We start from the raw sequence: 26,863 nt of genomic DNA on the forward strand, positions 1-26,863 counted from the left end.
ATTTGCAAGATGGAATTGAAAGCCTCAAACTGAATCTTATTTTGAGTGGGGTTCCGAAGACAAGGAGACGGGCGGCTAGATCAGCACGCGCGCCTACAAGCAAGTAGCAAAGGCTAAACTTGATCTAAACAAAACCCAAGTATTCCTGGTGGCGGCTAAGGGGTATATGACATGTGGAGGACGACCACAAGAGAGTTTGGGTCGTGCTCCAACCCTAGGACGCGTCCCTACTGGACTCTAAACGATACAAGCCCATTGGGCTAACTTAAGGTGGCGCAGCACCCTGGACAGAATAGACCTCTCGGTGATTTTTGGGCTGTTGACGCCGTTTATGAGCAGGTATGAGTATGAGGTCAGATCCGTATGAAAGTAGACTTTATTAGCTTTCCAACAAGTCCAGAATCACCCCAATCCGACTCTGTATGTAACCGTGGCGACCGTCGCAAGTTGGAGGTGTGCTGCAGTCCGAATCCAGCCTACGCGAGTCCTTTTCCCTTTCGGTCTTCTCCTTGATTCCTAATCAAAACAAGAGTGCACGTGTCTCCAAGATCTAAACAGGATGTACAAGAGCTCAAGAAGGAACTCACTTGATAATTAAGTGTTCGAGCACGAGCACGGGTAATAGGACCAGCAGGTGTCGGCGTGGACGGCGTGGATGTATGATCGGTGTTGATGTCCTCATCAGAGTTCAATTATACCCTTGTAGAAAACGGACACATATAGCTTACTGGAGCCTTTTGCACCTCCTTGCATACTACAGATAAAAGGGCCATACTGAAATCCGTGATCCAAAATGTATACATGGCACAGGGAATATGTGTGAAATTTTATTTGACCAACTAGTGAACATGATAGTCACCTGTATGTACTAGATCCAACCCTTCTCTGTAGCATATAAACTGCATGAAGGTGTCAATAAGACAAAGAAACGCTGCCACTTCTGCAGGGAATAGTATGTTTTAGTTACGACAAATGGACTCGTTAGTTCAAGCATCAGGGATACCATTAGTTTGAGTGAAAATACAATTGAACCCATCGAGTCTATACAAACATGTGCACAGGCACAGCCATAGCGACGGTACCATGTAGAGGACGCCGCGAGCTCCGCGGGGTGAATTCGCCGTTAGGGTCAGGACGGGAGTTACTTGGCTCGGCGGCCGGCGCAGCGAGGCGGGAGTCGTGGTAGACCGGCACCTCTGTTTCCAGACGCAAATCCATCGCTGCGCTGCGCAACCCGGGGCCCTGACCGCAGCGGAAAGTTGGGCCGTTGGCATAGAAGATTTGCCCGGGTCTGTTTGGATGGCAGTGTGGTAAAGCTAGACGTTAGATTTCGAGTACTTAGGCGTTCCTAGAGTCAAAATCGGACGTGTGAGAGCTGTGCCTGGCCCAAGCAGCATCGTGACAGGCGCTCCTAGAGTCAAAATCGGACGCCTGAGAGCTGTGCGTACCCCAAGCAGCAGCAATTCAAACAGGCGCGGAGGAGTCAAAATCGGAGCTGTGCCTCGCCCAAGCAGCAATTCAAACAGGCGGGGAGGAGTGCGTGCAACAGCCGACAGGACAGACGGTGCCACAGGGCAGACTGAGAAATATGGTCGAATTATCCGCAGCTTGGAACTTAACACTGTCAAGATGCTAAGCAATAATCTTGATCGATTCCGTTCCATGAGAACTTGAGAAACAACGGCAATATTGCTACATGAACGTATTACATCTGACGGGAACCAAGGTTACGTCAGTACTTGAAAAAAACCAATTATTAGCTTTGACCCTGACGAAATATTTTGAGTATATAAGCATAATTCTGTTACAGGTCACTGTTTTGCCGTCTGTATGACTGTCTTGCTAGTACGGAAAGCCTAGTCAGTTCTAGCAGACTCTGCTGAATCTGAAAGCAGAGGGTGATAATAAGAATCCCTGTTTTTACGTGAACCAGTCAGTAGATTAAGGAGATTGGCTCTCGCCGACTCCAGATTTCCAGAAGTTTGGATAGATCCATTGCTCTGCTCGATCTGCTGAAGTATGTTAATGGCGCTTGGCTGATACAGGTTCTTGAAGTATCTGAAAGCCACCACCGGTCCCATTCCTACTGCAACCGTCAGCTGGGAGGGACAAGATGTTTCCATCATTCGGTGGACAGTGGAATGAATAAGGGTCAGGCCAAAGCTGTAGTTGTCACGGTATAAAGTATGGTTAGACAATAGTCGGACTTACAGCCATGGAGATCCAGTATGAAGGTTGGCTACACAGGTGGAACATGATAGTGTACAGTTGAAGACTTGGGATGGCACTGAGTATTAAGTTGATCATGTAGAAGGCCACAAAGTTTCCCCAGATGAGAAGGATTTGCGGGTAAGTGAATGAGCTGAAGACCCAGAAGACAATGTCAGCCTAGATACATGTGGACCAAATAAGCTGAAGGAAATAGAACAGTAACATTTCATCTACATGAATGAATAAATTATTTCTGATGTATCCGTTGCAACCTGATGAAAACTTACTTTGTATCCATTGTAACAACAAAAGCCTGTAACCAAATACATCCGGACAGTGCTACCATTGAGAGTTCCTGCATCTCACTTTTCTCATCTGAGTAGGCACATATTGTAATGAAGAAAATGACGAGTGCCTGAAATTGAACAATAACAGTTTCATGAAAAGGGCGTACCCAGTGCAGAGAGCTCCCGCTCTGTGCGGGGTCTGGGGAAGGGTGTCAGTGGCAAGCCTTACCCTCGCATGTGCAATGCGAGGAGACCGCGACTCGAACCCGGGACCTTCCGGTCACAGGCGGTAAGACTCTACCGCTTGCACCATAACAGTTTCATGAAAGAGAAAAAAAAATCAAAATGCATCTACAGGCCTATGCAGTGGAAGGCACAAATGAGGTCATTCAAATTCATATCTCACATACAGCAAGATTAAAAGATCGAATTATAATTTGCACTAGACGCAGTGATGAAGCAACTGTGTACACAGCATATACTTATAATACTATATATCTACCCATAAGTGAATCTGCATGCCCATGTCTATCAGAGAACAAAAGTTGTAAAGTAAGAAGGTAATCAATCATTAGACAAGTAATGTGCGCATCAGATATTGCACTAATTGCTACCAGAACAAGATACTTGAACGGAATAACTCCCTGATCACCTTCAATAATCCCAAAGTTGCACCTCACTAAGATGTGCGATGTGCCAATTCCAGATAAAAAATAACAAAGGAACAGAGAAATGCATTATCTTACGTGATATAGTGAGCACCCAAACCATCCACAAAATGTAGTGGGATTTAAAAGCCTGGCAAGATGACGGAACTACTCATATGAGCAAAACTTATGCACATAAGCTTTATGGTATGTTTACAAGAAGTTACCACAAATATCAAAGGCAACTAAAGGTAAAATTATATTACCTCCCAGCTTGAGAATGCAGTAAAATCTGGGGGTACTGCATAACTGTTGTTTCAGAGATATCCTTGTCAAAGATTATAGTCATCACGGGTAGACTTGTATAGAAAACGTTATAAGCCATCAAGCTAATTGAGTTGAATAAGCTAGTCCCAGATAGCCCCGACAAAAAGGCAAACCTAACAGGGGATTCAAGTGAGCAGTTGTACCCACAAAACCCATGCCAAAGTGCCAAGCAGTAGCATAAGCTTGTAATGAAAAATGCAGCCAATGGCACAAGCATTAGAAGGAATAGACTCACAGAATCTGTATAAAGCATATAAGAAGTGACTTGTAGAAGGAGTACTGTGAAATAAATGCTGTTCGATTGTATGAATAGCGCCCATGAATTAGTATCAACCTCTTAAGAAACTTGAACTCTGCAAAAAGAGAATAATACATAATGAAATTTGGAGGTGAAGTGCATAAAGGGTAATAAAATAAAAGGATAATTGCAACCATTTTCATCTTGCAAATGGTACCCTTTTTGGATGGATAAGCAAGATTGAAATCACTAATGCATCGAGAATGGACAAAAAAGAAGTCTGCACTTGTTTGAAGCCGGTTAATATGCTATTTCTGTACCAGCTAGCAAAACCATTAAATCAGGTTTCTAGATATTTGGAAGTAAATAGAATTTATCTGTGCCAACTAGAAGTGTGCTTACTCCCAATGCTATAATCAGCAGCTCTTGCAGCTTGCAGTCCTTCCCTACCACTAATCCCTACTCCAATGTTAGCCTCTTGAATCATTCTAACATCATTACCACCATCGCCAATTGCTAGAGTTAGGTAGCCAGCCGATTTTAGGATAGCAACAAGCTGCACAAATGCAAACAACATAATTTTATCCAACCAACAGCTATATAACAATACCATATGTCATGTTTCAAGATAGATCAAAAGAAACAGACAAAGGTCCATGACAAGACTATCTGTACTTCTGAACAGAATATATTAAGCTGCATGCACAATACTCAACCTAGCGGTCTCCCGTACATTATTTTCTCTGTAACAGGCCATCCAATATCTTGGTACAAAACCATGATCTATGCAGATTGATGACCATTCACTTGTTAAGGATTGATGTACAGGTCAAATGGTACATTAAAAAACGATGATAAACAACAAAAGGTAAACCTGTGCTTTCTGCAAAGGTGTCATCCGACAGCATATTGCTGTTTTTGACAGCATCGCCAACCTAGTAAAAGACTCCTTGGAATGCTTTAGAATTACTTCGAGTGCCCAACCATCCAAAACAAATGCAAGGTCCTGCATAAGCATATTAAGAGGAGGCACTCAACTCAAGCTTAACAAACAAAGAATCCATCATCTAGAATCGAACATAGTCTCAGTTTCTTTGTTTGCTCAAGAGGAACATTCTAAAAAATACGATACAAATATGGTTCAGATAGTTCAAACAGAATAAAGGACAGGGAAAAATCCTCTAGAGCCTACAAATAGGAAAGGGAAGTATGTTCGATGCAAAGCATCATTTCTGTATCTGACTGACTCGTGCTAAAGCTGAATATCCATTCTGAAAAGCAGAAAGGGATGATAAATACTTGTTGAAGTTCTAATTACTTGAATCCAATATATATACCTTTGTTTCGGATGTATTCTTCATAATTAATAATGCCCTCTCCAGGCTTCTTAGTATGTCCTCCTCAGTTTTCCCACTGATAGACAACAATTGACTATTGGGCTCTGAAGGAGTGAGATATTAAGTGATGATCTCACTAACAGGTCGATAAATATAATTTTTTTTTTACTAAATAGTTAACATCAAGTAGTATAACCATGTAGCAGACCAAAACAGCTCATGCGAAGAACATAACTTCATGACTAGAAAGATATCAGATGCATTAGTGCTTATACATCACAAAATAGGTCTGTGTGTGGTCCCACAATAAAAAACAATAAAATGAAATATGCACAGCTGTTGCATGAGTTTCTTCAGAACCACCATGTGATGACATCCTGGAACAACCAAACAATTACTCACCATCTATTTCATGCATAATGTCACTAAGCTAGAATGCAGAGTACAAATAAGATGGTAACTTTTTAAATTTCTTTTACTCATATATCACCAAGTTTAACAGAAGACTCTGAAAAAGTATCATCTATTTGTAACTTAGAGCTCGGCATTTGGGTACAACAGAGTAATGTCAAAGGGATGCTGTGATAGGACAAGAAATTGCAATAGACCAGTGGAGAAAACATTTGCAAAAGGCAACTCGTATTGTTAGTTGCAAATGGCCACTGGCTAAATTTAAAGGATACCAAATGTCTCGCAATAGTACAGTACCAGAGGTTATGAGGTTACAGAGAAGTCCAATCTGAATTGCTGTATTTTGCTTATCGCCAGTTAGCATCCACACATTAATTCCAGCATTCCTCAACAATTTAATGGTTTCAGGCACACCATCCTGCCAGCCAGAAGAATCTATGAGGCAAGGTAGCAAGTGTAAAATTGCTATAGGTGTTTCCACTGGTTGTTAGTCTTAGAGACAGTAATTAATGATCAAGGTATACCTGAAGACAATCCTCTATAGCAGTAAAACCAAGAATATGAAGGTCTCGCTCTAAGCTGTGACAAACTTCAGCAATTTTAAACTGTATATAATGAAGTACAGTAACATTAGCCAACAGTAGAGTAAGAGTTGGTGAGATAAATGACAGAACTAATAAGGTTAAAGGAAAATGATTAAACCAGAAAAAGTACCTCTCTATTGTCCAATGAGCAGCTAGCCTCTTGAAAGTTTTTGGACCATTCCTTATATTCACTTTCTTTTAAGTCATGCCACCCCAAACATAAGGTTCGCAATCCCAACTGAGAATACATTTCTACTGCTTCAAGATATTTCTGTATTTGTTGTCCTGTTCACAAATTAGAATAAATTGTTTTCTCAAATAAAACTGAAGCAACACAAAACATCATAGGTATATTTGTAAAAGAAAAAGGAAAATGGCTAGCCATTGAATTGTTTGGTGTAATCTCTTAAATACTGTGGTGCTAGAATGAGGCTAAAACAATAGTGCTAAGAGCAATAGAAAGCCCCTATGTTTGAAATAGAAGTAACCAACAGAAGGTGCCTAGATCCTAGAGTACAAGAGCATATGATGTCAGGACGCATCTAAAACAACAAAATAAGCTCTCTTTTTTTATCCCATGCAAGTTGGGTAGGTTACAGATGAAGCCCACCAAGAGAAAAAGTAGGATTAAAAGTAAAAAAAAGGTATTGGTACGTATTGAGACATGACTCAACTAGAGGATGTTTATTGAGCCGACATTATCTTCGACCATTTTGCGTGATGCTGTGACCATTAGTCCCTCTGTTCCAAAAGTTCACTTTTTTTTCTCGAAAACGCAGGAGAGCTGCGCATCATTATATTAAGAAGAGAAAAGGGCAAGAGCCCAAACAACCCCACAAACACCAAACACACGCACGCACTCACGCCCCACGAGTTGAAGAAGTTACATTCGCGCCCGGGAAAACACACAAGGTGACCAAAAAACTGAGCTAAACACTCTAACTAACTACCAGGGAGGAGGGCAGTTAGGAATGATAGCCCTCGAGCCCCTGCCATAGACCACAAACGGCGCTCCTCGCCGGCTAAGATCAGCGCGCCAGCGAGGTTTGGGGCTGCTCCATCAAAGACACCCATTGCAATGGTTCCATAAAGCCCAAGCTCCGAGCATAACGAGAGAATTAATTCCTTGCCTCATCAACCCACCAGCAGTGCTGCTAGCTTTCTCCCACCAAGCATGGAAGGATAAGTCTGTAGGCTGAGGGGACAAGGCCTGAAGACCGACTTGTCTGAATAGATTGAACCAAAAGACTCTTGCGAACACACAATGGACAAGGAGGTTGTCGATAGTTTCCTCTTCTTGGTCACAAAGGGGGCAGAACTCCGGATGAGGTAGCCCACGGCGTGCTAGACGATCAGCCGTCCAACACTTGTTGTGCGCGACCAGCCACACAAAGAAGCAGGCATTTGGGCGGCGTCCATGATTTCCATATCCTTTCCCACAGGCCAAAAAGAGTAGAACCTAAGAAGAAACCTTCATATGCCGATTTAGCTGAGTATTGTCCATTAGAAGAGAGCCTCCATAGGTGTTTATCCTCAACTTCTGGTTGCAGCTGAAAATTCAGCAATATATCCCATAAATAAAGGTTGTCAACAATCACACCAACTGTGAGAGCTCCTTGTATGTCCGAAATCCATGCCCGGTTAGTGAGGGCGTCCCGGACAGTGCGCCGCTTAACCCACCTTTTAGGAATAGCCACGACAAGTCGAGGCGCAAGGTCTGCAATGCATTGCCCATGGATCCACCGATCTGTCCAGAAAAGGGTATTTGCACCATCTCCAATTCCAGAAATTACTGCCACTGAGAAGAAGGCTCTCACTTGCTCAGGCACATGGAATGGGAGAGCAGCCCAAGGACGATGAGGCTCTGTTTTCTGCAGCCAAACCCATCTCATGAGGAGGGACCAGCCAAGAGTTTTGAGATCTGAAATTCCCAGGCCTCCAAGCTCCGGTGGGCGACAAACTTTGACCCAAGCCACAAGACAATGTCCACATTTTGCATCTTTACGACCCCTCCAAAGAAAACTACGCCGAATTTTGTCCACTGCTTTGATAGCCCATGGAGGAAAATCAAAGGCCATAGCCAAGTAAATGATCATTCCAGTGAGAACTGATTGTACTTGTACTCTTCTTCTAGCCCTTGTCATTAGGTCTGCCTTCCAGCCTGGAAATTGATCTGCAATGCGGTCGATAATGGGCTGCACTTGTTCTTTAGTTAGTTTTCTAAGAGAGAGGGGAACACCCAAGTATTTGCATGGGAAATCAGAGAGTGGGCAGGGCAGCAAGTTCTGTATAGCAGCAAGCTCCAACTCACCACATCTGATTGGCAGCACATTACTTTTCTGCAGATTTGTCTTGAGCCCAGAAGCCTCTCCGAAAAGATTAAGGATATCCATAATTGTAGAGATATCCCCAGGCCTCCGGGCAGAGAAAGAGAGCCACATCATCAGCATAAATAGAAATACGGTGCTGCAAGGCTCTTGTTGACAGGGGCAGCAACAGGCCTTCATTGGCGGCTTTAGTAATCATGTGCCCCAACACATCCATTACCAAGATGAAGAGCATGGGGGAAAGGGGATCACCTTGCCATAATCCTCGCTGGTGGCGGATATGATCACCGGGCACCCCATTTACAAGAACTTGGGTTGATGACGAGGAGAGCAAGTCCACTGATGATATCTCTCCATAATCGCCCAAAACCAAGCTGCTGCAATACCTCCAGAAGAAAAGGCCAAGACACGGAATCAAAGGCCTTTGATATATCTAACTTGAGAAGAATCCGAGGTTGCTTTTGTTGATGAAGAAACCTTGCCGTCTGCTGAACCATCATGAAATTATCCTGTATGAATCGCCCTTTTATGAAGGCGCTCTGAATAGGAGAGACCATTTGCTGTAGCCGAACAGCGAGACGGTTTGCTAGCATTTTTGTGATTAACTTGGCGAAGCTATGTACCAGACTTATGGGTCGGAAATCTTTAGGCTGATCAGCACCATCCTTTTTTAGGGAGAAGAGTGATATATGCCGAGTTGAGAACGCCAAAATTCACAAACTTTCTGTTCCAAACTGCTGAAACTGCCGCCATAATTTCATCCTTTATGATGGGCCAGCAAGCCTTATAAAAACGTTCCATGAAGCCGTCTGGCCCGGGAGCTTTATCTGAGGGTAAATTTTTAATTGTATTCCACACTTCTTCTTCACTAAAAGGGAGCTCGAGATCAGCTAGGTCATGTGTATTGATTCCCAACTCAGTTAAATTGATATTGTACTCCCTGCCAGTACACTTACCCAACAGATTTTCATAGAAGTCATCAATAGCTGCTGCCTTATCCTCATGGCTAGTGCAAATCTGATCACCCACAACAATTTTTCCAATAAAATTCTTCCTTTTCCGGTGACGAGCACGAAGGTGGAAGAGCTTCGTATTTGCATCACCGTCACGGAGCCAACTGATCCTTGAACGCAACCGAGCAATTGTTCGCTGGAGGGATGCTAGAGCTAAGCTGTGCTTTGTCAGGTTGTTTTTAAGCCATAATTCCCCCGGGGATAACTGACGGCTGTCTTGGGCAATCTCAAACTGGTGGAGAATTTCCCTAGCCAAAGCGATCTGGAAGTTCACCTGACCGACCACTTTGTCGCTCCAGCTCTGTAGTCCTCTGGTGGCAGCCTTAAATTTCTTGTCCAAGGTTATGAAGGGGCAATAACCAACTAGGAATAGAGGCCCAGGCCAAGGAGATGGCTTCCTGAAAACCATCAAGTTTGAGCCAAAAAGAAAGTGAAATCTGCTATGACCCGGATTATTATCCCGTAGGCCAAGTAAAAGAGGGCAGTGGTCTGAATCATCCGAAGATAAACTCTGTAGCAGGCAATTAGGAAATTTGTCCTCCCAGTCCACAGTGCAGAGAACTCTATCCAACTTCACCAGAGTAGGGGAAACCTGCTGGTTTGACCATGTAAATTTGCGGCCATGCAATGGAATCTCCTTGAGAGCAAGATCATTGATAAACCTTCTGAAGCGACCCATCATGGCCCTGTTGAGATTAGCATTGTTCTTATCCTCATTCTTATAGATTAAATTGAAATCGCCAGCAATCTTCCATGGCCCCGGACATGCTGCTCGAATATCACTTAGTTCCTGCAGAAATTGGATTTTTTCCTCGTTACCTTGTGGCCCATAAACACAGGTTAGCCACCACGCTTGCCCGTCATCAGCGGCAAACTGAATTGTTACACTGTGATTGTCAATCCTCTAAACTCCTGAAACACCGATATGACGTTTCCAGGCAATCAGAATGCCTCCACTAGCTCCAGCAGAGGGGACAGCAGCAAACTCTGAGAAATCAGACCCTAGAGCTGAAAGAACAACCCTTCGAGACATGTTCCTGAACACAAACGATATCCGACCGCGAAGAGTCCACAAGCGAGCGCAAGGAGTCTTGTCTGGAAGAAGAATTTAAGCCCCTTACATTCCAATTCAGAATTTTGGAAGGATCCATTAAGCACAAATTGTCAAAACGACCAAATAAAAGACACACTGACACCTGATGGCTTAAGCCAACATCTCACCACCACCCTCTCCCTCACCAAAATCTTCAGGGAGGGACCAATTGAAAAGTGCAGACAGAGCCTGGGAGAGGCTGCCCAAACAGCTTTGCATAATCATCCAGGGCCTGTTGATTAATACCTTCATGCTCTTCAATGAGTTCTAGAGTCCTCATTGCCTTCTTCTTCGTCCTTCTCCCCACGTCATTAAGACCAAATTCTGCCTTCACACCAGCTAGACGACGGCTACGCCGTGGGGTGTCACCCGGCGGTACGGTCTTGCCTCGGTGCTTGTTGATGGCCGGGGCGGGGAGGAGGCCTGCTGCGCGCCGAGCAAGCTTGTTGATGAAGGCAGCCCGGGCATCAGGAAGGGGAGTGGAGCTCTCAGTCGTTAGCGGGATTGCCGAAGGGGCTACCACGTCCAGCGCTAGAGACGGGCGCCCAGACTCAGGATCCAAATCCCCTCCCCCCCCCCCCCCCCCCCCCCCCCCCACCCCGGCCAGGGAGGTAGCAGGCTCCTCCACCAAAATAGCCGAGGACGGAGCCGTGAAAGCAGCTACCACATCCGCGGCAAGGGGAAGGACAGGGGTTGGAGCCATTGGAGCTGCAGCCATTTCCTCCGCCGGCGAGGCCGTCACGGATTGAGCTGGTCCACGCGAGCAGTGGCAGGGGGCGGCGCCTGGAGTAGACTTGGAGCGGCTCGCTGGGATCTTGGACTGCAGCGGCGGGGTGACCAGAAGGTTGAACTCCAGTATTGGGGACGAAGGAGATTGCGGTGAGGCCGGCTCCTCCGTTGCCTCGTCAGTGGGAAAGAGGAGAGGGGATCGTGGTGAGGCCGGTAACGCCGTCGCGCCAACACAGCCCATCCCGTCCTCATCTCCAGGAGTATGCGAGGGACAGGGCCAAGACTTCAAGCCCAAATCCACAACAAGGTTGTCTTCCGAACTCGTTCCGCCACCGGCCCAGGGGAGAGTAAATTCCTTCTCGACTTCAAAGCGCACCAGGGTGGGCGAGATTACAGAAGGGTCTGCCTCGTCCGAAGAGAAGGCAGCGGCAACGGATGGGCTTCCACCAACCAGCATCTTCGAGACACAAACAGCGGCCGCCCCCTCGCCCTCGATGACAGGAACGACCTTGTAGGAGACTTAATGCTGAGGAGCCCGACGCTTGGGAGCTCTCGTGGGACATCAATGGCCGCCTGGGAATCGACAACCGGCTCCGGAAAGGCCGCAGCTAGGCCCCCCGCAGCCGGTCAGGCCCACGCCCTGCACCGGACACGCCGGACGCGCCATCCGTAGCAAGACTTGGGTCAGAGGGTCACTGGTGGCGAAGGAGAGCGTAAATGTCGTCGTCGCCGCGCCGAAGCACCCTGGTCATCGCCGTCCTCCGGCGGTGGGGGCGGACCTGCCGCAGAACCATCAGGGCGAAGCAGGACTGAGAATCGAATGACAACATCATAAGCCAGCACGCGCTATACCGACGGCTCCTCCACAACAGCGACCAGCGGCTCAGTGACCCACAACTTCCTGGAACGTGGAATCAGAGAGGGATCCGAGCACCATGCCGAGCAGCGAAAAACAGACAAGTCCGTCAGGTTCAGAGTGTCTGGGAGCACACGCTGAATCGAGGCATGAGGGCTCAGCAATTGTTCCGCAGTGGAGGTCTCCCACACATGGGCAGGAATGTCGTGGAGCTCAACGTCGATCAGCCATGGCAGAACCTTCCCAGATGCACCCACCAGCCTGCTCCACTTCTTGCACAACAGGCTGAAGTTGGAGGCACGGAGCGGCTGTCGGAGTCCAACCAGAGAATCCACCAAGTCAAGGTTGGGAAGGACTAATAGGTAGCTTGAAGCAGAGGCACGACGAAGCACCAAAGAATTTGCCGCGACATCCAACCGGGCAGCGATCGCCACCGCAACCACACTCACCTCGGCGAAGGGCTCATCACCAATGACCGTCACAATCACCGCGTGTGTAAGGTCTTCCTCAACCCTAGCGATGCGGTCAGTCCAGTTGATGATGCACGGAAGCTGCTCAGGCGCTGGGGAATTCATAGGAGCCGCTTCTGAGGAGGCTTCATTCAAGGCTTCTGTAGCCGGGGGTGATCCGAAATGCCCCTGGTTTGCACGCCGGTGGAAGTGCGGCCGACGATGCTGGCGTCGCCCCACCTAGGCATCCAAAACACCTCCGGAATCATGCGCTGCCATGTCATTGGCCATGCCCGCAGAGCTCCCTTGAGGCGCCGCGGCAGTGCCAGCCACGCCACGCGGCATGCCCGCCGGGAGGGACGGTTGCGGGGGGTTGGCATCGGCCGGCACCGAGATCGGAGAGATGCGCTGCCACACGGAGACTCGCCTTGGCGGAGGGGCAGTGTCATGCCCCACCACAGCCACGTCAGCCACGCCACACGCCATGCCGCCGGAGAAGACCGTTGCGGGAGGGTAGCGACAGCTGGCGCCTGGCTGTTGGAACCTGCCACCAAACAGTAACACGCTTCGTTGATGAGGCCACACCAGGGCACACGTAAGATCGATGCCCCAGGGACCTGCAGCGGAGCACCGAGTTCTTTGGCGGCACTGGGCTGCGGAGTGCGTGGTGGAGAAGCAGTTGAAACACTTCCCGACCAGGTTGGAAGGGACTGGACGTCGGGGAGGACAAGTCGCACGCCGGCTATGGCGCTGAACCCCCCACGAATCCGGACGACCACGCGGGACAGCAGGACGACGTTGGGGCGGGCCTGGCCCCAACGTCGGCAGCTACCACGTCGTCTCCTCCAGAAGCCGAACCACTCGCTGAAACGTGCGCCGCCAAAGCAGCAGACGATGCTGGAGCCAAAGACGAGATTACGACGTGGTAGGAAGGGCAGCCATCAGAGCCAGAGGACCCGAGGCTGTCAAGATTGTCATCGCTCCAGCGTTCTTGCTTAGACCGACCACGCGAGCGGAGGAAGAAGGGCGCTGCATGAGACAAGAGGGAATCACGCGAGTGGAGGAAGAAGGTGGCCGTCACGGCGGAGGTGGCCGCCGGGCTCTGAGTGACCGCCGTCATGGGGTTTGGGGGAGACGAGACGTCGGGAGGGGAAGGGGTGGGAGACGAAGCCATCGTAATTTAGTTTCTCTAGTTCATCAACATGTCCAAAAGTTCACTTTAGCTATGTCCTAAGTCAAACTTCCTTAACTTTGACCAACCTTTTTAGAAAAAATATATTAACAACTAAAGGTTAAAAAAAATGCACTATCAAGGCAAATTTGATGATGTCATGAAAGATAGATCTTGAATAAGTGTCTATAATTGTGGCTACCTCAAGATGAATAGAATCAGCAACAGATATCTAAGAACATTATAATATGCAAACTAATCTTAGAACACAGAGAAAACCTGATGGATAAGTCTCATGTGTGGCTGGTCTTTGTGGGGCTATGATGCTCACATGGTCATGGTCCTTGTGGCTGTTTTTTCTGTTTTTAGGACAGCATCTTAGACTAGAGGACAGCATCTTAGCTAGGACAGCATATTAGCATCTTAGACTAGCATCTTAGCATATGCTTGGCTGGCTAGCAGCCTATAAATATGTAACCCCAACCCCTCAGGTTGGTATGGCATTTGTGTGAGCTTGTGTGAGAAATAGACAAGAAAATTGCCCCAACTCCTAGTGTCATCCTCTCTCGATGAGAGTAAGAATTCTCCTACTACCAAGAGTGAAAATTCAGCGACTAACAACTGGTATCAGAGCCGTATTATCCTATAGCCTAAGCATCTCTTGCTCATCTTCTCTCCCAGCCCCACAACAGCCCCAGCTGTTGGCAGCAGCAGCTCCTCCGGCCGCTCCTGTTCACTCCTCTCCTAGCTCGTCTGAAGCAGCCCTCTCCCCACGCAGCAGCCCCCCGGTAGCGCGTCATGTCCGCAGGGCAGTCTCAGCGCTCGGTCGCCTCGAGCACGCGGAGTCGGCAGGAGGCCGAACTTGCCGCGGCAGAGGAACGCGAGCGAGCGGCGGCAGAGACCGCTGCGGCGGCGGCAAGGGCGTCGAGGCTGGCAGCGGCGGAGCTGGCAGCAGCCAGAGCGGAGGCGGAGGCAGCGGCGGCGGCGAATGCAGCGCGTGCGGCGACAGCGGAGGTCGAGGCTCTGCGCGGCAGCATCGGCAGCTCCATTTCCGCTGACGACACCGCCGACGCGGACCTCGAGCTGCTAGGGAGGGAGGCAGCGCGAGCGCGGGCGGCGCAGTGGGCAGCCGCGCACGTCCACGAGCGTGGCGGTAGCCCAGACAGGCGCGGACGCGCCGGTGGCGCTCCTGGGGCAGCCGCGCACGCCCATGAGCGCGGCGGCAGCCCAGACAGGCGCGGACGCGCCGTTGGCGCTCCTGGAGGAGGCGCGCACGGCGACGGCGCTCCTGGAGGAGGCGCGCACGGCAACGGTGGCGGACGGGTCGATGGAGAGCGCGGCCTTCACAGGCAGCATGGCTCTCTCTCCCCGGATCGGTACCGACGGGTCGATGGAGAGCGCGGCCTTCACAGGCAGCGTGGCTCTCTCTCCCCGGATCGGTACCGTGGTTACCACGGGCTCCAGGCTGTTGTCAGAGACGTCGGTCCCGGCGGTGGGTGGCCTACCCTCACCAAGACCAACTACGTCGAGTGGGCTGCGGTGATGAGGGTAAAGCTCCAGGTGCGGCACATGTGGGAGGCAGTCCGGTACGGCGATGTCGACTACGACCTAGATCGACGGACGCTGGATGCTCTCATCGCTGCAGTCCCGCCCGAGATGCAGTTCTCGCTTACCAGCAAGCGGACTGCCAAGGAGGCTTGGGACGCCATCGCTGCGGCACGCATCGGCAGCGACCGCGCCCGCAAGTCCACACTGCAGGCACTTCGCAAGGAGTGGGAGAACCTGGCCTTCAAGCCAGGTGAGGACGTTGATGACTTTGCTCTCCGTCTCAACACTCTGTTGCAGAAGATGGTGCAATTCGGCGACGACACTTACGGCGAGGAGAGAGCTGTCGAAAAGCTCTTCCGCTGCGTCCCCGAGAAGTACAAGCAGATGGCTCGCTCGATCGAGTCTCTGCTGGATCTCTCCACGATGTCGATCGAGGAGGCGATAGGTCGCCTCAAGGTCGTCGACAGCGATGAGCCACAGTCCCTCTCGGGGCCCATCACCACTGGCGGGAAGCTCCTTCTCACTAGGGAGTAATGGCTTGCCAGCCAAGGTGACCGGAGGAAGGGGGAGCCTTCTTCCGCGACAGGCGGCCGCAAGCGTGGCAAGCCACGCAAGGCGCGCAGAGACACCCAGGCCGGGGCGCGAGGACGTGCCGAGGGTGATGCCCGCGGAGGCGCCCAGGGCGGCGCCGCCGGCAGGCACAAGCCGGCACGAGACGACGCCTGCCGCAATTGCGGCTAGCTTGGCCATTGGGCCAAGGATTGTCGACAACCACGACGCGGCCAGGCCCACGTCGCACAGGCGGAGGAGGAGGAGCCGGCTCTGTTCATGGCACATGCCAGCATCGAGCTACCTCCAGCGGCATCGGCCGCAGCGGCTCTCCTCCACCTTGACGAGCCAAAAGCACACGCCCTCCTCGGCGACAGCTCCGGCAACGACAAGACTGACGGGTGGTGCCTCGACACCGGCGCCACCCATCACATGACCGGTCGACGGGAGTTCTTCACCGAGCTTGACTCTAGCGTCCGAGGCTCCGTCAAGTTTGGGGATGCCTCCGGCGTGGAGATCAAGGGCGTCGGCTCCATCATCTTCACCGCCGTGTCTGGTGAGCACAGGCTGCTCACCGGAGTCTACTACATCCCCGCGTTGAGGAACTCCATCATCAGCTTGGGACAGCTGGATGAGAACGGTTCGCGCGTGCTGGTTGAGGACGGAGTCATGAGGATTTGGGATCGTCGTCGTCGCCTTCTTGCCAAGGTATCCAGAAGCGCAAATCGACTCTACGTCCTTAACGTGCAGGTGGCACAACCCCTCTGTCTCGCTGCTCGTCGGGACGACGAGGCGTGGCAATGGCACAAGCGTTTCGGGCACCTTCACTTTGAGGCCCTGAAGCGGCTCAGTGCCACGGAGATGGTGCGAGGCCTGCCGTGCCTCGACCATGTGGAGCAGCTCTGCGACGTCTGCGTGTTGACGAAGCAGAGGCGACTCCCTTTTCCCCAGCGGGCGAGCTTTCGAGCCAAGGAGAGGCTCGAGCTTGTGCACGGGGACTTGTGTGGCCCGGTGACACCGACCACACCGGGAGGACGACGCTACTTCCTGCTGCTCGTCGACGACCTCTCCTGCTACATGTGGGTGATGGTCCTCGGCGGCAAGGGAGAAGCTGCGGACGCCATCAGACGCGTGCAGGCTGCTGCGGAGGCGGAGTGCGGCCGCAAGCTGCGCGTGCTGCACACCGACAACGGCGGCGAATTCACGGCGGCTGAATTCGCGTCGTACTGCGCTAACGAGGGCATTCAGCGCCACTACTCCGCGCCGTACAGCCCGCAGCAGAACGGCGTCGTCGAGCGGCGCAACCAGACGGTTGTGGGGATGGCTCGGGCCCTTCTCAAGCAGAGGGGGATGTCGGCTGTCTTCTGGGGAGAGGCGGTGGTGACGGCCGTCTACATCCTCAACCGCTCGCCTACCAAGGCGCTCGACGGCAGGACGCCGTACGAGGCTTGGCATGGGCGCAAGCCGGCGGTCTCCCACTTGCGGGTCTTCGGCTGTAACACCCCAGGTGTTTGCCACCAGTTAAGCAATGGGTTTGAGCTAAAACATGGTATATTAAGTGATGATGAAGATGTCAAGGTCAAACCTATAGAAACGAGCCCCAACCTAAACTTGGATATTGCACCTTTTGCTCGCCTATAGACCCCTTTTCAAGATATATGCTTGGGTGGTGTTATTGGAATATCTTCATGTGTCTCACATCAATACCCATCTATATTGATCCATGGAAAAGTTTCGTGAAGTTTGGAATCAAAAAGTCACATGAAATGATAAGTTATATCCTTATTGGAATGACTTTGCTAAGTGCTTGAATTACACTATTAAGTGAATGAGAACATGAGATGTCAACCAAACCTTGCAACCTTGCCAAAATGACTCTAGATGAACTCTACAACAAAAGTCATGAAAGGTTCATGTTGGGCAAATGCCAAGAAAATGCTGCAATGGATCAAAAAGGATAATTTAAGCTTCATCGTGATCCTACTTTGGTCAAAGTAGAACAGTAGGTTCTATACCAGTTTTGAGGTTGGACCTTAAATGAAAGTTGTAGTCCATATCATGTAGAACAAACTTTGTCTTTGGACCAAGAGCTAGATCAACTTGGAAATAAGTCAAACAGAGGCTCGAAGATTGAATCAGCGGCTGTTTTCAGACTTAGAATTTTTCTAAGTCTGGAATTCATCGTCGTCGACGTTGGCATGTCGCGTTCTCGTGTTTTCGTTAAGCAACTTGACTTGACCCCAAAATAGAAGTTGGAACTAATTCATTGGAGAAGATCATGCAAAAGGTTGGGATCAGTTTGACCATGTTTAGACCAAGTAGTTCGACTTCAAGCAGAGCGACACTTAACCCTTGTTAAGTCACTGACAATGTCAACTTGAGGCTTGATTAGCTACTAATCCGAGAGTTTAATGTCTATGCACCCTTAATAAAAGTTGGAGAGCAGCTTGTGGACAACAACTTTGCTACAGGCGCCCAGGTCCGAATCCAAGCCGAATATGCTGAAAAACGCGTCTGAACTCGGGCTCCATCACGCGCGCCAGGTGTTCGATGGCGGGCCCCATAGGGGACACGCGGATGTCATGCTCGCCGCCGCTGCTCCACGCGTCGTGGGCGCCCCGCCGAAGCCGCCTGCCCCTGCCTGCGTAAATGGGGAGCACCAGAGCGCCCTCACTCGCCTCTCTGCTCGCCCTGCTCTCCTCCTCCCTCGCCCTCTGCGCTGCACGCGCGCGCCAGAGCGCGCCCGCCATGAATGCCGCCGCCGAGCTCGCTGCCGCTGCTACTGCCTCCACTCCATCCCTCCTCCGTCCGAACCAAGCGCGGCATCACCTTCTCCGTCGTGCGCCGCCCCTCCTGCGCCCCTTTTCCAGTCACCTCGACCGTCGTGGCGCCGTCGCCGCCGAGCAGTCGTCGGCGTTCCGCCTGCTCACGCGGCCAGCAGGCCACAGGCCGCCTCCGTCCATGTCGCGGCCACCTACGAGTGCGAGACAACCCACTGATGCTCCTCCGCCACTCCATCGCCGTGTTGGCTGCCAGAGGGCAGCTTGGCCAACAGGCCGCTTGGATTGTATTGCAAAAATGACTTAGGGATACAAAGATGCTAACCACTGCATATATAGGCAAGTGGTGTACCTACTTCTTAGCATATTCTAACTGCATAAAGCAGATGCTATGATTCCTACTTGGTTGCCAAGGCACCATGATCAACTTGGTTGCCAAGGAAACACATTACAGAGAATAGTAAATATCTTATAGCAGGTAACATGAAAAACAAGAACACTAGGCTAACTACTGACAATTCTCCCCTTTAGCCTTGTGGTCCTTGGAAGTGATATGCTTGAGCCCAATTCTTCCCCTCATCTCTTCAAATTTTGATCTTCCAAGAGACTTGGTTAGAATGTCAGCCAGCTGATTAGTGGTGGATATGTGATCAGCCTTGATACTTCCATCTTCCAAGCAGTTTCTAATGAAATGGTACTTGATTCTGATGTGTTTACTGCGCTCATGAAAGACTGGATTCTTGGCTAGAGCAAGTGCAGACTTACTGTCAACCTTCAGTTCAACCACTTCCACATTCCTTCCAAGGAGGTCTGCTAGCAACCTGGATAGCCAAATAGCTTGTTTTGCAGCTGTGGTAGTGGCAATGTACTCAGCTTCACAACTAGATAGAGCTACCACCTTCTGCTTCACAGACTGCCAGCATACAAGATTGCTTCCCAGGAAGAACAGAGTGCCACTAGTGCTTTTGCTGGTGTCAATGTCCCCAGCCAAGTCACTGTCGCAGTATCCAACAAACCTTGCTCTCCCTGGAGCTTTAGTGTAGTGAAGTCCGAATTCCAGAGTACCAGCCACATATCTCAGGATGCGCTTGATGGCAGCTTGGTGCTCTGCTGTTGGTCTTTCCATGAACCGACTGACAAAGCCAACTGAGAAGGCTAAGTCAGGTCTTGTGTGGACCAAGTATCGCAGGCTGCCCACCAATCTTCTGTATTGGGTAGGATCAACTTCTTCAGCCGTGCTCTGCCTGCTCAACCTCAGCCGTTCCTCCATTGGTGTATGGGCAGGGTTGCAGGCATCCATGCCTCCTAGCTCAAGGATCCTCTTGGCATAATGGGTCTGCCTCAGAGTGATCCCAGCTGAATCTTGATGTACTTCGACTCCCAGGTAGAAAGACAGAAGGCCGAGGTCGCTCATGTCGAAGACCTTCTTCATCTGAGCCTTGAAACCTTCTATGGCTTGAGTGCTGGCACCGGTGATGATCAAATCATCAACATAGACACCGATCAGCAGCAGCTCCTCCCCTGTTCCTCGCCTGTACATCGCAGCTTCATGGTCGCTTTGCTGGAAACCCATCTCCTTGAGGGTGGCATCCAGCTTGGCGTTCCAAGCTCGAGGAGCCTGCCGCAGGCCATACAGAGCCTTGCGCAGACGGTACACCATCTTCTCCTTCCCGGCGACGGTGAAGCCAGACGGCTGCTTCACATACACCTCCTCCTTGAGGTCGCCGTTGAGGAAAGCAGATTTGACGTCCATGTGGTGGACGCGCCATCCTTCTTGGGCTGCCAGCGCGAGGAGAACTCGGACGGATTCCATGCGCGCCACGGGAGCAAACGCGTCGTCGAAGTCGATCCCTTCCTGCTGGACGAAGCCCCGCGCCACCAAACGCGCCTTGTACTTGGTCACCGCGCCCCGCTCGTCCTTCTTGAGCTTGTAGACCCACTTCAGAGTGATGGGCCGATGACCGGGAGGAAGCTCCACAAGTTCCCAAGTGCAGTTCTGCTCAACTGCCTTGATCTCCTGCTCCATGGCGGCCTGCCAGGCAGGATCGCCTTCAGCCTCCGTGAAGTTGGCTGGCTCGCCGGCGTGCGTGAGATGAAGCTCGGCGAAGAGACGTGAAGCCGGCAGCGGTGTGGGTGCGTCCCCGATGATGTTGGGCATGGTACGGTACCGCAGCTGCTCGCCACCGTAGGAGGCATCAAGGCGATCGTCGTCGTCCTCGAGCGGTGACGCGAACTCAACTGGGTCCGCCTGCTCTGTTTCTGCTGCTGGTGAAGCAGAGGAAGCTGGTGAAGTAGAGGAAGCTTGTGGATCATGCTCCCCTGGAGCTGGTGACGGCGTGTGCGGCGGGGCTCCGTCTGTGTCGACTCCCCAGAACTCGATGTCGAAGTCACTGGAGGCGGAAGCAGACGTCCCGGCGGCCGAATTGGACCAATCCCAGCCGCGCCCTTCATCAAACACCACGTCGCGGCTCACCTTCACGCGTCCCGTCACCGGATCGAGGACCCGATAGGCCTTGGCGCCCTCGGCGTAGCCGATGAAGACCCCAGCCTTGCCGCGGTCGTCGAGCTTGCGCAGGTGTCCGAGCTCCCTTGTGTAGGCGACGCAGCCGAATGTACGCAGGTAGCTCACCGCCGGCGCTCGTCCATGCCAGGCTTCATGGGGGGTCTTGCCTTGCAAGCTTCTTGTTGGCGCGCGGTTGAGCAGATGCACCGCCGTCATTACCGCCTCCCCCCAGAATTTGGCCGGCATGGACCTCTGCTTCAGAAGCGCGCGCGCGGTCGCCACGACCGTCTGATTGCGCCGTTCCACAACACCGTTTTGCTGCGGTGAGTGTGGTGCAGAGTAGTGCCGCTTGACTCCTTCGGCGGCGAAGTACTGCGCTAGCTCGCCGACGGTGAACTCTCCTCCATTGTCGGTCCGCAGTACCTTGAGCTCACGGCCGGTCTCCTTCTCTGCTTCGGCCTTCACCCGCTTCACGGCATCCGCAGCAGCATCCTTGGTCGGCAGAAGCACCGCCCACATGAAGCGGGTGGCGTCGTCCACCATCAGCAAGAAGTAGCGGCGCCCTCCTGGCGTCGCCGGCGTCACCGGCCCACATAGGTCGCCGTGGACGAGGTCCAAGGGCGCCTGCGCGCGGTACTGCGCCTGCTGCGGAAATGGCTTGCGGCGGAGCTTGGTAGTGACGCAGGTGTCGCAGACTTGCTCCGCATGCTTGATCACCGGCATCCCCCTCACCATCTCCTTCTTGCCGAGCTGGTGCAGTGCCTCGAAGCTGAGATGCCCGTAGCGCTCATGCCACCTCCATGACTCGTCCTCTTTCGTGGCGGCAAGACATACCGGCCGCGCGGCCTCCAAGTGCAGGACGTACAACCGACTGGGCCCGCGATGTACCTTGGCGAGAAGACGACTACGCCGGTCCCAGATGCGGAGCACTCCATGATCAATCTCCACCCTGGAGCCTCCTTCGTCGAGCTGCCCCAAACTCATGATCGAGTTCCGGAGCGCTGGGATGTAGAAGACGCCGTGGAGGACGCGCTGATCTCCGTTTTTGGCCTGGAAGACGATGGAGCCGGTCCCCTTGATTTCCACTCGAGACGAGTCGCCGAACCGCACCGTGCCGCGCGCCGTGGTGTCGAGCTCGGCGAAGAGCTCCCGGCGGCCGGTCATGTGATGCGTGGCCCCGCTGTCGAGGTACCATCCGTCGAGCGCCTCCTCGTTGGCGCTGGTGTTGAGGAAGACTCGCGCGCGCGGCTCGTTGATGTCGAGGGAGACCGTGGCCTTGGAGCAGACGGCTTCGTCCTTCTCGTCAAGCTTGAGGAAGCCGTGGGCGAAAAACAGAGCACCATCATCGTCCTCTGCTTCTGCGACGTGAGCAGCTCCGCCACGCCCTCCACCGCGCCTTCCTCCTCGATCACCTCCAACACGGTAGCCTCCTCCGCGTTGGTTGCCACCGCCACCACCGCGGTCACCACCACCACGGCGCGGCTGGCGGCAGTCGCGCGCCCAGTGGCCGCGATCACCACAGTTGAGGCAGGTGTCGTCGTTTACCCCGCGATCGTCGCCACCGCGATTTCCCTTCCCGCGCTGCTTCTTGCCGCCGCGTGGACGACGTCGTGGTTCCTTGCCCGACGCGGAAACGGCAGCCTCCTCCTTCTCCTTGGCACGCCACTGCTCCCTTGTCAGCAGCAGTCCACCGATGGCGGCCGGTTCCGCGTCCAACGCCTCCATGTCGTCCACCGTCTTCAAGCGTCCAGACACCTCCTCGATGGTGAGGTCCTGGAAGTCCAGAAGCGTCTCGATGGCGATCCGGAGCTGAGCGTACTTTGGCGGCACGGCGCGCAGGAGTCTCTCCACCGCGCGCTCTTCATCGATGTCGTTGTCGCCGTGGAGAAGAAGCTGCTGCTTCAGGGCCATCAAGCGAAGGGTGAAGTCCTCGATCTGCTCTCCTGGACGAAAGGCGAGCTTCTCCCAGTCGCTGCGGAGTCGCTGGAGCGTGGCGCGGCGCACTCGATCGACTCCGATTCGCGCGGCGGCGATGGAGTCCCAGGCCTCCTTGGCCGATCCCTTCTCGGACAGCGGCATCTGCATCTCCTGTGGCACGGCGGCGATGATCGCCTCCACCGTGCGCCTGTCCTCATGGTATGGCAGGTCCTGGTACTCGATCGCATCCCAGAGTTGCCGCGCCTGGAGCTTCAGCTTCATGATCGAGGCCCACTCATGGTAATTTGTCTTGTTGAGCATCGGCCAGGTGGAACTTGCGCCAGAGTCCTTGTACACGGTCTGGATCACCGGCGAGCGGCCCCTGGCCCGTCCGCGGCGGCGATCCTGATCCCGATCGGGCGACCGCGTCTGCCTGCGCTCGCGCTCCGGACTCCCGCGGAAACGGGCGGCGATCACGCGGCGGATCCTCCTCCACCAACTCTCGACGCAGAGCCGCGGCCGTGGCGGCTGCGTTCCGAGCTGCTGCTGCTGCGGCCTCCGCGGCCTGCTGCGCCTGCGCGGCTGCGGCCTCTGCCGCGGCCAGACGCTGCGCCCGGTGCTCGGCGGCGGCGGCTGCTGCTGCTGCTCTCTCTGCGGAGGTGGCCATGCTCTTCCCTATCTCTCAACCGGCTCTAGATACCAATTGTTGGCTGCCAGAGGGCAGCTTGGCCAACAGGCCGCTTGGATTGTATTGCAAAAATGACTTAGGGATACAAAGATGCTAACCACTGCATATATAGGCAAGTGGTGTACCTACTTCTTAGCATATTCTAACTGCATAAAGCAGATGCTATGATTCCTACTTGGTTGCCAAGGCACCATGATCAACTTGGTTGCCAAGGAAACACATTACAGAGAATAGTAAATATCTTATAGCAGGTAACATGAAAAACAAGAACACTAGGCTAACTACTGACACGCCGCCGAACATCCTCCTCTGGCCGGCACCGCGAGCCTCCGACGACCTCCCTGTTCAAAATCCCGTTAGGGACCTCCTACAAAAATTCGACGAAAGTCAGGGTTCTAACTGCGAAGTCAGTGACTCAGATGAATAGTGCCGATAAGGACCTATTTGTAGTAATTTGCTGAATCTTTGAAAATTCATAGTAATTCATAGGAAATTCGTAAAATAGCAAATGAGGACTTTTTGGAATCCTTGTGAAATTGTCTATGCAGTGGATCTATAATATGGCATGTTTTAGTTTAAATATTTTGCGGTAAAAATAGATTTGTGCAGTAAGGTTATAATGCTAGTTGAAATTGTTATTTTTCATAACTGTAGATCTAGGGCTCCAAATGAAGTGAAATTTTTGTGGCATGCTACTCATGTGATAGTTGATGTGTGGTAAAAATTTCATGAGTATTGGATGAAGTATGAGTGAGTTATTGGTTTATCTTGCTCTCACATGAATTCTTGCTTTAGCAACTTGTCTTTTTCATAGAGGTTGCTATACATATCCAAATGGAGTGAAATTTGTACAGTAGACTATTGAGAGAATATGTGAGCCACTGTAATTTTTGTAGAATTTATTATATGCTTTTGGTATATGTTCATTAAGTCACCTTGTTATCTAAAATAAATTAAGAAATGCATTAAAAGAATTTATTTGGTCATGGACACTAGGTTTTCTGGTGTTCTTTAGTCATATGTGAAATGTTGGTAAAGTTGGTTTAGCCCAATTATGAATTTGCAACATAAGTTAATAATTATTTTCTTGCCGGTGTGGTTTATGGACAGATCTGAGAACTTAGCAAAGTTCTTCATGATAATGTGCTTTGTTGTGAAACTTGTTTATACAAAAGTTGTAGATAATTCAAGTATCTAACTTCTATTAAAATTTGGTGTCATTTGGCCAAGTAGTTTAAGAGTTACAGCTGTTTAAAGTTGGGTTTCAGAAATGGCTGTTTTCTGTCAATTGTGGACCAGTTTCTGTAAATAGATATATTTGACTTAGTTAACTTGAGAATCATGCTAAGATGATTAAAGATGAATTGTAGAAAATTTCATAAGCTTTCCAGAATGTCTTCTTGCAAGTCATTTGGATTTGTGTAACTCCAGTTATAGCTAAATCTTATAGCTGCTGTTTGCATGTCCAGAAATTGACAGATTCCAATTATAGTTGTTTGCTTGTATATTGCTAAGTGTGGCTTTGTTGATGATCAAGTTATGATACTTGTGACCTTATTAAACTTGTGTCATGCTTGATGTGCTTGCTCTCTATAGTTAGTTGTGTGATGATAGTTAAATAGCTATTGGTGTCTATGTCTTACATAATCTTGTGTTGTCTTGAATGCTTATGTGATGCATCTTGTGTTACCATTCATACACATGCATCTTGCATCTCATTTAGGTACGCTAGATGAACCACGTGAATGACGTGATGTTGGAGCCAAACCCGAAGACGGTGTTTGATGGATCTGTCCCGAAGATGGAAGGACTAAGCGAGTGCTAGGATCTGAGATGTCACCAGGATGGTGCAAGCTAACTGAACTGACTTGTGTCGGATCCCAGGCAAGCCCCGGAGCATTATAAGTCTCCTAATTTATAAAAGCAATTCTTTCTATATATGAGTTATATATTGTTGCATTAAGTTGTAGGAGTTGATTGAAACCGTTGATGCATTTATTACTATCATTGCCTACCTTATTACCTTTTTACCCTGTTAGGTCAGGATCGAATAACTGCTTAGCCTTGCTTAGACCGGTAGCGATCGGTGATATCCGGTCACCTACATTGATAGGTGGTTACTGGAAGAATTTAGCTATGGAAAGAATGATATCCTAGAATTAACCATGTGTGATGGAGAATTGGAGACCGGACGGAAAAAGTTGGAGGCAACCAGACAGGGTTCTGGGGTGCTGTTAGTTTCCGTCTGTGTCGATTAAGGACCGACCGTTGTTGGGCCTCGAGTCATGTTGAACGCATGCCTTACATTTAGCTGGCCGGATAAAGTACCTTCCGACCGCGAAGCTGGGAGATTTTTCGGGCCGAGTAGATTGCCCGCAACGCACTGTGCTGGAGCAGGTGTGGTAGGACACGGGGCGAGATGATAAGACCAAAGTGCAGTCGGTCGGCCCCCGGGTACATGTGGTTCCTGGCAAACTCGAGATTCCTGGAAAGTTGACTCGGTGATCAATATCTCACTTTAGCGGGTGAGTGAGGTTTGTGTAAGGAATAAATCACCAGCTGGTTAGGAATCGATTCGAATCGCCATCACTCCTGGATAGTGAGCACTTGACTCGAGTTACTTCATCGTAGTAATTATTATAGAACAATGATGGTTATCTGGATGGCATGGGATATGCTAAATCTAAATTGGTAACTGGATGTTATTGGTTAATCAAGTGATTGCTATAGTACAGGTGCTTACCTAGATGGATAGGTCATAATAAAGATGATGCAAAGTATTTAAAATGGTTTCTTCATGTTAGCTTATGCTTTTCGCAAATAAGTCAGCTAGCCCACTAAAGAAAGCCTTGCATAATCCTTGGTGTCGCTTTATTTTGGTTTAAGACGGGTAAGTCTGGCTGAGTACATTCGAGTACTCAGGGTTTATCCCACCTTGTTGCAGGTGATGTTCTCGACCTGTTGATGATGGTGGCTAACCACCGGTGGACTCGGTGATTCTATACTTACTTCTCATCTATATGCTTTTGTCGGATGATGTCACTATGCTAGCAATATATTTGGAACTTATATTAATGTAATCATTTGAAAGCTATGTTGTTTTCACTAAGCGATTTTGAAACCCAAACTTGTACTATTATTTGTTAACCCCTTTGTAATATTATTTCCGCTGCAACCCGATGTATGTGATGTGTATTT

The 26,863-nt window shown here is 50.8% G+C and overlaps 1 protein-coding gene and 1 pseudogene across 3 annotated transcripts in view; both read right to left on the reverse strand.

Annotated features, from left to right (window-relative positions):
• Nucleotides 1-1,630: 1,630 nt before the first annotated feature.
• The window catches only part of LOC136496513 (phospholipid-transporting ATPase 2-like), a 51,391-nt gene continuing 26,158 nt past the window's right edge, over nt 1,631-26,863 (reverse strand). For 2 of the 3 annotated variants that reach the window (XM_066492212.1, XM_066492211.1), the window contains exons 14-25: nt 6,173-6,327; nt 5,983-6,063; nt 5,756-5,876; nt 5,048-5,151; nt 4,585-4,716; nt 4,113-4,266; nt 3,708-3,825; nt 3,412-3,585; nt 3,245-3,296; nt 2,499-2,626; nt 2,212-2,362; nt 1,631-2,099 (exon numbers count right to left, since the gene is read on the reverse strand). In XM_066492212.1, coding sequence (XP_066348309.1) covers nt 1,857-2,099; nt 2,212-2,362; nt 2,499-2,626; nt 3,245-3,296; nt 3,412-3,585; nt 3,708-3,825; nt 4,113-4,266; nt 4,585-4,716; nt 5,048-5,151; nt 5,756-5,876; nt 5,983-6,063; nt 6,173-6,327 — 1,613 coding nt within the window. In that variant the 3' untranslated portion in view covers nt 1,631-1,856. Of the gene's footprint in view, nt 2,100-2,211; nt 2,363-2,498; nt 2,627-3,244; nt 3,297-3,411; nt 3,586-3,707; nt 3,826-4,112; nt 4,267-4,584; nt 4,717-5,047; nt 5,152-5,755; nt 5,877-5,982; nt 6,064-6,172; nt 6,328-26,863 lie in introns of those variants that run through there. The other variant, XR_010769068.1, reaches the window with a different exon arrangement.
• LOC136496514 (uncharacterized) lies at nt 11,813-12,635 on the reverse strand (annotated as a pseudogene).

The sequence above is a fragment of the Miscanthus floridulus genome, chromosome 12 (genome assembly GCF_019320115.1).
Source record: "Miscanthus floridulus cultivar M001 chromosome 12, ASM1932011v1, whole genome shotgun sequence".
NCBI classification, from domain to species: domain Eukaryota; kingdom Viridiplantae; phylum Streptophyta; class Magnoliopsida; order Poales; family Poaceae; genus Miscanthus; species Miscanthus floridulus.